General features: G+C 39.0%; 1 protein-coding gene across 1 annotated transcript; it reads left to right on the forward strand.

Annotated features, from left to right (window-relative positions):
* Positions 1 to 1705: 1705 nt before the first annotated feature.
* LOC148878285 (protein SKU5 SIMILAR 14-like) lies at positions 1706 to 6841 on the forward strand. The gene is made up of 8 exons (XM_088952187.1): positions 1706 to 2300; positions 2418 to 2527; positions 3674 to 3944; positions 4529 to 4631; positions 4743 to 5088; positions 5408 to 5773; positions 5864 to 5942; positions 6381 to 6841. Exons 1-8 carry the CDS (start codon positions 2160 to 2162, stop codon positions 6591 to 6593), a joined length of 1629 nt encoding a protein of 542 aa, XP_088808313.1. The 5' UTR covers positions 1706 to 2159; the 3' UTR covers positions 6594 to 6841.
* Positions 6842 to 10377: the final 3536 nt, after the last annotated feature.

The raw sequence follows: 10377 nt of genomic DNA on the forward strand, positions 1-10377 counted from the left end.
ACCAATCTAAATCAAAATGAACTTGAACAGATTGAATGGTCCAAACATTGAATTGGACCAATCAAAATTGGTCCAAAACATTCATTGGATTGGATTGGACCTGATCCATGGACTCACACTGGACTGGATCGGATTGGACCAAATCCAGTTCAATTGACACCCTTTATTCCCAACCATAATCCTAATCCTTTTCTTAAAACCTAATTTTGTATGTAAATTTAAAATTGTTGAAGCACGTAAGATGTATGTACGGCATTATCTTTGATGGTGAAATATAACAGCTACAGAGAGTTGATTGCGGGAGTACGTAGCTACAATGTCTATTATTAAGAGATAGGATTTCCCAGAAGCAAAAATCGTATACACACACACCTGAGAGCTCATGGCATCATCAATCCTTTTCTTTTAGCTGTCATCATCAACCCTGGTGCTATGCCTATATATTTCACGCACACACGCCTGGTTCGAATACGTGACGCGGTGATTCCGATGATTACGCAGACGGCGCAATAGGTTTCCATAAACAATGGTTCATGCTGTGTTAATATCAGAAAACAAAACAAAAAATCTGTTAACCGCGTCGGTGCTATATTTTATTGTAAAAAAGCTATAGATAAACCCGCCCCAATACCATCGTCTAGAGAAAGATAATAGCATTTATTTGGGAAGGAAATAAAGAAAAGATAGATGGAGTAGTACTTGTTGTTAAGAGCTAGCAAGGGACCAGGTCAGGTCAGGCCAGGCGGCCCAGTCCCAGTCCCACAGGACGAGCAGCTTCTTAGCGGCCAGTGACGTTTAATTGTTATATTCCACCACGCACATGGTCTGTTGCATTACTTGTTTCGAAAGTTTGTTTGTTACTCGCTATTAAAGCGAGTAAGCTTCTTCTCTCTTTCTTACTTTGTTTTTATATTATTTGGTATCAAGATTCATTCAGCAACAATGATTATGATCAACTTATATAGGGAAACTATTGTTGAAACAAGCAAACAAATAGATGAAGGAAGAAAGTATAATGATAAATGTATTTTTATTCTGCATTGATCATTGCCTTCTCTAATACGAGACGCATCGTACTACTGATCTCTGTTTTTGGCACGAGTGACCAACCCACTCTTTACAGAACAGTCGGAACTAATTACTTGTACAAGCTTCTTAGACCCGAAATTTCTAATAATTATTGGACGTATCGCATGTACAATGCATCAAGACACCACCTCGTGAGACCGATACTCTCTTTTGATTTGGGCCACCTGGTTTCATACTACCAAAAATTTAGGGATGCTGGCACATATTTTTAACCGAACCGGAACCGGTCCCTTGGTTTTTTGAAAAGTGCCAAACTGAATTAGACGGTTAATCGGTCAACTGGTTAATTAATTGATCGATTTGTTTTTTCGGTGTATATATAGAAAGAGAGAAGTTCAGTTAGCTGTCGACTTTACTTCTAGGTTAATCGAAATTGAACCAAATTTTGGAAAATAAAATAAAAATCAAATCTATCGGTTTGTTATCCACAACTTTTGGTTCAATTTCTCGATTCGGGTCGATTTCTCAGTTTTTTGGGTTTTCATGAACACCCAGAGAAAATTGCCATATTGTCTGTAGTGCGGAGCAGTGCGAGAGTTGCAAAATTCCTTGGTCTGTTAACAAGTAAGAAAGAGAGGGATAACTTGGTAAATATAAGATTACTTGTGTAGTAATTGGTAAAACTGCTAGTAAGTACACCAGACACTTATGGGGGACTGCCGGATTGGCTTCAGCCTTCCGCTTGACTTGAGTTCCCTTTTTTTAGATCACTGACAGCTCATAGCCCAGCCCCTCTTCTCCCGCGTACAAAAGCCACTACTGAGGAAGAGATTGATTATTTGAGGCTTCTCACTCGCCTCTCAGTCCATGCATATTTCTCGGTCTCGGTCTCGGTCTCAGCAATCAGAGAGACACTGAGAGAGCATTTCGATATTTATTTCGTCTTTCTTTCTGCTGCATTGTTTTCCCCTCTCCCGCCTTTCTCTTCAATTCCTCTGAGCGCTGTAGGGGCTTTCTGCTTCATAGATCTATCTCTCCATATATTTGAACCCCATTTTACCATCTTTTCCAGAATCAAAGGTCGAAAGCCCGTTTCCCTGAAATCTGATAGAGACAACTGGAGGACGTAAATGGGAGACAACAGGGTTCTCTGTTCTCACCTGTTCTTCTTCTTCTTCCTCGTTTCTTGCATTAATGCCGAAGACCCTTACAGATTCTTTACATGGAATGTCACCTATGGCGACATTTATCCTCTTGGAGTAAAACAACAGGTGCATCCTTCGTTTTCTTTAATTTTCTCTTGTTAATCTATTGACTATAGATTTGAATCTCTTCTTCTTCTTTATTTTTTTCAAGAATATCCTGGCTAATGTGGGTTAACGTTGCAGGGGATTTTGATCAACGGCCAGTTCCCAGGTCCTCTGATCGATAGCGTTACGAATGATAACTTGATAATCAGTGTCTACAACAGCTTGGACGAGCCATTCCTCATCTCATGGTAACTAAACCGAATCTTTTTCTTGTTTTCTCTCTTTCTTTCGTCTTCCTGTTTTGTAAATCTTTGCTTTCTTCTTCTTTTCTTGCTTGAGAGTTTCAATTTGCCATTGGAGAACAGTTTTCTAAAGATTCCATTTTGAATGGTCGAATTTCTAACGCTGGTTTTCTTTCGGGAAAAAAATTGACAACGTGTATGACACCGGAAGAGAAGAAGAGGTGAAAGAATTTCTTGTGCAGTAGGGTTGTTTCGGTAATTGACACTCTGCACTGGGGATATTATTACAATTTGACGAAAAGGGAGGGATATGAGAGGATTACGATATTTTCTATTCATAAGGGTGGTACTTTTTAGAGTTGGGTTGTTAAGCGAAGCAGCCAAACCCAAAACACGTTTTCGCTTTCTTTCACTGAGGATTTGGTATCTCGCGGTTTACTGTTTTAAAATGTTTAGTTTTCTCGCGGCATAACTTACGGCAATGTTAGGCTGCCAATTGCCCAATTAATTCATCGTTTGTGGATCTGGGATCTGGAACCAGCTGGACTAATTTACTTTGTTAGCTAGATGGGCCCACCATCTTCTTAATGGAGATGGACGGGTCAACGCGTCTCGTTACCGATCATGTCATGTACGAGTATAGATGAAAGACAGATGCATTTAGAACTATTGAAGTAGTAAAAGGAAAAGGATTCAGGTTTAATACAAGGCCACTGGGTTGAATCATTCAGCAGCTCTTGAATCTTGATCAGAACCCACAATTAATTGCTGAAATTGGCTGGTTAAACCTGTCACCCACCATTAATGGTTGAATCATAAAAGCCTTTGCATTTGTTTGGCCTCACCATATATATACAGCATGTACAACTCGACCCACTTGCTAAACTGCTACGTCCTACAACGAGTTTATGCAGCTTTAGGTACTTCGCCCTACCGACATAATGTGATCGATGAAAAGACGCATGCCAGACAGAGCTGAAGTCTCTGAGCTGGAGATGTCTTCGTGGGTCACACTTGGGGTTGGTCTGTAGGGGGGAGCAATCCAAGAGTTGCACAAACTCTGCTGTTTTTTCTTGATGAAGTTACCCATTGTTTTACTTTTCCTTTTACGTGAACGGAATTCAAGAGTTATACTCGGATTGGATTGAACAGGAATGGCGTTCAGCAGAGGAGGAACTCGTGGCAGGATGGTGTGTATGGCACCAACTGTCCTATTCCCCCTGGCCAAAACTTCACTTATGTGCTTCAAGTCAAGGATCAAATCGGCAGCTTCTTCTACTTCCCGTCGCTTGCATTCCACAAGGCTGCGGGAGGATTTGGTGGCATCCGGATCAACAGCCGCCCGATGATACCCGTCCCTTTCCCTCCTCCTGCTGGGGACTACACGATACTGGCTGGCGATTGGTTCAAGCAAAATCATACTGTGAGTATAGATTGGGTGGTTGAATATAATATGCTGAAGTTGCTATTCATACTGTAGATGATCTCTGAATTCCAATATTAATCCGATGCTATTAGGAAGCTATTCTTTGTTTTGATAAAATTTTGAATTTGGGATAAGTATATCATCAAATAGCTTAGGGCCATCTATGAATGAACCAAGAGTAGTACGTGACTTCCACTGGCAAATGAATGAAAAAAAATGGTTAAGTAAATAGTAAATACATGTCAGGTTAGATTAAGTGCTGATACCCAGCACTTGAAAACCTAGACACTTCCGGTGTGCATTCACCCAGTGAGAACCAGATATAGAATTGCTTGGTTCTGTGTACGGCAGACCTGAATTCATTCATTCTCATGGCACAACCAAAAGAGGATGAGAACAAGGTGTTGAATTAAAGTTGAAATTTTCATCTCGTTGGAGACTGAAGATTTAGCCATTCGGATATAATTGGGACTATCTGCTTATAGTGTTAATTTGTGAATGCTGAAACAAAGTAATGGCAAATAGTTCAAAAACAGATCTGAAAATTATATGACTTTGATATGCCACCTTTTGATTCACAGGATTTGAAAGCAATCTTAGACAGTGGTCATGACCTTCCATTCCCTGATGGTCTTCTCATCAATGGCCGTGGTTTGAATGGTTACACGTTCACAGTTGATCAAGGTAAAAATACGCTACCTCCTTTCCAAATCACACTTCTCAGTTTACAGGTTTGTGTGTTCATCTAATTATACCATTCACATAATCTTACTGTCTGTAAAACTTGTTGGGCAGGTAAAACCTACAGGTTCCGGATATCAAATGTGGGGCTCACAACATCCATCAATTTCAGAATTGCAGGACACAAGATGACTTTGGTAGAGGTTGAAGGGTCACACACACTGCAGAACACATATTCTTCTCTTGATATCCATCTTGGACAGTCCTACTCTGTCTTGGTTACTGCCGATCAGCCTCCCCAAGATTACTACATTGTTGTTTCCACACGCTTCACAAGCCCTGTGCTCACAACCACAGCCATTCTCCATTACAGCAACTCCGCTGGACAAGTTTCAGGTCCTCCCCCTGGTGGTCCAACCATTGAGATTGACTGGTCTCTCAACCAGGCTAGATCTATACGGTATTTCCCTAATTTCACTAACAAATGAGATCTACCCCTTATATTTATGTATTATCGCACTGGCAATTGTCTGTATTGTTTGAATGTTTTCATAACTTATTTTTCGGTGGAATGTCTTGTCACTTTTTAACTACTCCCCATTGTATATGTGGGAGATGTGGTCATGCAAATCAAAAACACAATGCGTGAGCCATTGAAAGACAGAGGACAACTGACTTGGTCTTATTTGCCTGGATTTGTTGTTATGATGAACTGTTTGGTTGAACTTTCCTATAATACCATAAGTTCTTATTTAGGGTTTTGTGCTTTCCCGAACCAGATGGAATCTGACAGCAAGTGGTCCAAGACCCAATCCTCAAGGTTCTTACCACTATGGGTTGATCAACACTACCCGTACAATCAGGCTTGCTAACAATGCTCCTGTCATCAATGGTAAGCAGAGATATGCTGTCAACAGTGTGTCCTTTATTCCTGCAGACACACCGTTGAAAATTGCTGATTATTACAAGATCCCTGGTGTCTTCACCCTTGGGAGCATTCCGGACAATCCAACTGGCGGTGGTGGTTACCTCCAGACCTCTGTCATGGCTGCTGATTTCCGGACTTTTGTTGAGATTGTGTTTGAGAATTGGGAAGACACCATACAATCATGGCACATTGATGGTTATTCCTTCTTTGTTGTGGGGTAAGACTGTTTACTGAAATCATTTCCAGTGTCAAGCTCCCTATTCTGCTGCTTCTTGATTTCTGAAACAAGAATTTGTCGCATGAGCAGGATGGATGGAGGGCAATGGTCACCTGCAAGCAGAGACACTTACAACTTGAGAGATACAGTTGCTCGTTGCAATACACAGGTAGGAAACGGATATCTGGACTCCTTTGATGCATAGGAATGTGCATATATAAATACCTGCCTCTGTAACCACTCAGCATTGATTTTCTGCTAGTTCATCAAACATTCCATTCGTTAGAGTTTGTATATGGTAGAGTTAACAAATACTGGCAATTTGTAAATGCCAGATTTCTTTGGCAAAACATGATACTCCAATGCTCATTCTATTGGTGATGGGATAGCCTAAACTGGATCACCTGGATGCATCTTACTGGCAGATGATTGAGCCAATTCGGGACTTATGTGCCATTTAGGAGGTGAACCTAGGAGATAGAATAGTATATGGGGAGCATCTGTCTCTCGGTCTAGTGAAATACCAAAGGCTTTGCAGCTTTCTTGGAGATCCTACACTAAGAATGGCTAGAAAATATCTTACGATGTTAAATTTGATGGAGTGCAGGTCTATCCCAAGTCATGGACTGCAATTTACGTGGCATTGGACAATGTGGGGATGTGGAACATCAGATCTGAGAACTGGGCCAGACAGTACTTGGGTCAGCAGTTCTATCTTCGTGTTTACTCCCCTGCAAATTCATGGAGAGATGAATACCCTATTCCAAAGAATGCTCTTCTATGTGGTCGGGCATCTGGACGCAGGACTCGGCCTCTCTGATTCAGCCGATCCCAAAAACTTGTCACGAGAGGGTGACATGTTCTTGTATGTGCATTATTAGGAAATGAGTTCTATACAGGAAAATATTGACAGATCTCAGCTTGAGCATGAATATTTTATTTTATTTTCTTTTCTTTCTTTTCGTTCATTATTCTTCTGGTATTTCTGGTTTTTGGTGTCTAGATAGTAAACATTAATATTTTAATGGTGTGATAAATGCAATGCAATTCAAGAAAGAATTTCAAGTTTCCGCTGCCTCAAGCAATATGGACTGTTTTTTGCCAGTGTGGTGGTTTCTTCGAGGTATATTCCTCGAGACAACATGAAAATAGTGAAAACTGTTCTTTGTTGTCTGTTTTCATTTTTCAGAAGCAGGTTCCACACGTAAAATATATCAACGATTGGCTATGGCCAATTCTAATGGAAAGTTTTAGTTAATTCAAAACAAAAGAAGCAAACTAATAAAAAACATCCCCAACCCAATGTGATAAACATCAACTAAGTCTGTGTTTGGTATGCTCATTGAATAAACGCTTGTATTTTATTTGTTGGTAAAACCGAGAAATGCAATAATTATAAGTGTTTATGACAATTAACTGTCATTAGGGGCCACTAGGTGCCACCAGGTTCCACATCCGCGTAACAATGAAAAAACGCATGGCCGTTTGTGAAAATTTAAAAAAATAACTTCCATAATGGCTGACATGCACATAAACTAAAGTTGACCTTTTCATTTTCAATGCATGCAAAAGAGCAAGAGAGAGAAAGTGTTGAAGTGGTGCCTATTTGGCACCCTCAATAAACTAGTTATAGACAATGATTAATACCAAAAAATAAATAAATAAACCAGTTATTGCTTATTCTAGATTTTGGAAACATATTCTGAAATCAGTCTATTATCAGCAAAGCAAATAAAAAAAATTCTAAACTTGGAATAAAAGATGAATCAAGATCCCAACTAGTCACATTAAAGATGTCTATCTTACAAAGTGTGCTTACCAGTTAAGATGTATATCTTACAAAGTGTGCTTACCATCAAGACCTTAACAACAATGCTAAAGATGTCAAATGTGATGTGCCTTTTTTTGACTGGTTGACATTTTTTTGCTTCATGGTGCGGCTCATGCGCTATAAATTTTGCCATGATATAATGACTATAAATGATTAATGGTTTTCTGCACCTTTGGTGGAAATTCAATGTGGACAACAAACCTCAGACAAAACAATTACAGTCACAAAGGAAAACATATTGCTCATTTCAGTCTGCTCTTTCTATTGTTATCGCATGAATGATGAAGATACAGACTTACTTGATTGGATTTGCATGTGGTAATTATTAATTATTATCAGAAATTCAATCCTAAACTCAATAGTAATACTCATCTCAAAACTTTGACAATAAATCAATCAACCCTTCTGGAAACACAGCTTTGATTCTCTCAGCAGGGATCAACAGTAAATCACATGGCCTCTAATTAGGTGGAAGTCTGATAATGTCCCAATTATTTAATGATGTGCTGTTTGAAAAATTGAAGCTTTTCTTTCAGAGCAATGGAGACTGATTTCCTTCCTCCTCCCTGAAATACTTTTTTCTTAGGCCCCAAACTTATTCCACTCTCAACTGCTACTTGTTCTGATATTAATAATTTCTTAATGCAGACAGCGGTAGCAGCAAAGTGGAACAATATGATCCATGGCAGCCCAATCTCAAATTGTTTCTTATGTTGCCCTCAAGGCTATCCCCCGACATGATGGTGCTTAAGGGTGTCAATAGACTGGTTTTGGGTTGGACCCGTCCAAATAATAATCAATTTAGACGGATTGGACAGACTAAAGTAGATTTATTTCCTCTTCATTTATAGGCAGTTACAGAAATGTGCCCCATAAAACCCACCTCCCCAAATAGATTTGTTTATATAGCTTCATTGCAAAGATGAGCAACATTCTACTTTTTTTTTTCTTTCTTTTGGTTACTTAACATTCTACCATACCTGGTAGTCGTAGAAAATTTTCTACCAGTTAATTAGAATGTACAAAGAATCCGCATTGTGACATGAGGAAAATCCAGAATAGAGGAATGAGGAATCTACTACTGGTAAGTGGAATTAATCGTTATCATTAGCAAAGACTAGGTGCAATTTAAGTTTGGAACCATCAATTATGGAGGTGTTTCCTATCTACCATGTGAGTTGGACCTACTTTTCCAAATACACTATTCTCAATCAACATCTAACTGTTACCATTCTTCCCACTTCACGGGGTGGAAGAAGATCGACCTAAACCTTCACATGGTGAAAGAGGAGAAGTTGATATTGCATTTGGCAAAGCTAGCTCGATCCAGCCTAAGGCCTACCCCACTTAGGCTGCATTTTGCCATTCCTTGTTTTAAGAATTTATCTCCCTTTTGCAGTTAAGAACTCTGAATTCATATGAGTATTTTAACAGTAAAAAGGAGATAATCCTTAAAATAAGGAATGCCAAATGCAGCCTTAGTCAAGCCCCAAGAACCAGCTCATTGTAGAGAGGATTAGGACTTGGGAGTGGGCAAAATGTAAATCCGACATTGAAATTGGCCCAGCCCAAGATGTCCACGACTATGATACCAGAAAAACTTGGAACCAATCAACGTTTGATTGGTCCAACCCCTTTTCATATCATGTCTGTCCCACAACATAGATTTTTCCTATAAGAAGTTATGAATACAAACATAAATTATAGGGTAAAATACAAAAAACTCCCCTGAAGTGGTTGATAATCATAAAGAACTCCCTTATAGTTTCACTTTAGCAAAAGCCTCTCCTCTATTTTAGAAAAATTCAGCAAATACCTCCCTTCTATCAATGATCAAGATGCACATTAATTATGGAGTGCACTGCCCTTCTGCTGGTGTGCGTCGTGAGGAAGAAGATGAACAATGTTTGAGCAGATTATGAAGTTGTTGAGATAGGGCTATTTTAGTAAAAACAAATGCACATTAATTTGTAAAAGGGTAAAATAGGTATTTTGAAAAAATAATAATCTCTCTAAGGTTTTCCCATCTTTGTCATTGACAGAAGGGAGGTATTTGTTGAATTTTTTAAAAGTAGAGGGGAGGTTTTTACTAAAGTGAAATTGTAGGGGAGGTTTTTTATGATCATCAAAAACTTCAGGGAGGTTTTTATATTTTACCCTGAATTATAATACACATTATTTTTATACATAATTCACCTCATCTCTTGTGTTTTTTTTTTTTTGGTTGTATTTGCATCTCTCGCGTGATTTAGTTTTCAACAAGACTACAAAAGAGTTTGAGAGGAAAAAAAGGCCCAATCTGGCCCAGAATATGAATTTGGGTTGGGTTCAACAGGCTTGGGCCTGAAGCCCAAATTTTGACCCAAATTAGCATTGTGAATAACACATAGAACCAATGTTTTTGAACCGTCGTTGATCCAGACAGTTGAACCTTTCAGCCTGGGAATTGTCTAGGTAACTGATTTTGTTTTACCCTCAAGGCCCCAAAATCGCTCCCTAGCCAAAAAACATTAAATTGGTCAATAACTCATTGTTCTGAATGATTGAACCATTGACCCATTGACCCATTTGACTCATTCAATATTTTTAGCCATTTTTTTATTTTTATTATTTTTATTTTTTTTGCAGAACAGATCCTCCATTCAAACCGGATGATTGAACCATCAACCCAAAAACTGATGCCCAAGACGATTCCGGTTCTAAATCTGTTATTAAAACACTGCATAATTTGCATAGAACTCTCTGCATTCACACTTGCCATTTTGTGGTTCGA

The sequence above is a fragment of the Nelumbo lutea genome, chromosome 1 (assembly GCF_056320005.1).
Source record: "Nelumbo lutea isolate HS-2025 chromosome 1, American lotus-T2T, whole genome shotgun sequence".
Taxonomy (NCBI): Eukaryota; Viridiplantae; Streptophyta; class Magnoliopsida; order Proteales; family Nelumbonaceae; genus Nelumbo; species Nelumbo lutea.

Bases quoted from the DNA above. Each gene is read 5' to 3' on its own strand.
- LOC148878285 (XM_088952187.1), top strand. From the start codon at position 2,160: ATGGGAGACAACAGGGTTCTCTGTTCTCACCTGTTCTTCTTCTTCTTC. The intron at 2,528-3,673 runs GTAACTAAACCG...TGGATTGAACAG, and splicing joins GAGCCATTCCTCATCTCATG to GAATGGCGTTCAGCAGAGGA. The intron at 5,943-6,380 runs GTAGGAAACGGA...GATGGAGTGCAG, and splicing joins TTGCTCGTTGCAATACACAG to GTCTATCCCAAGTCATGGAC.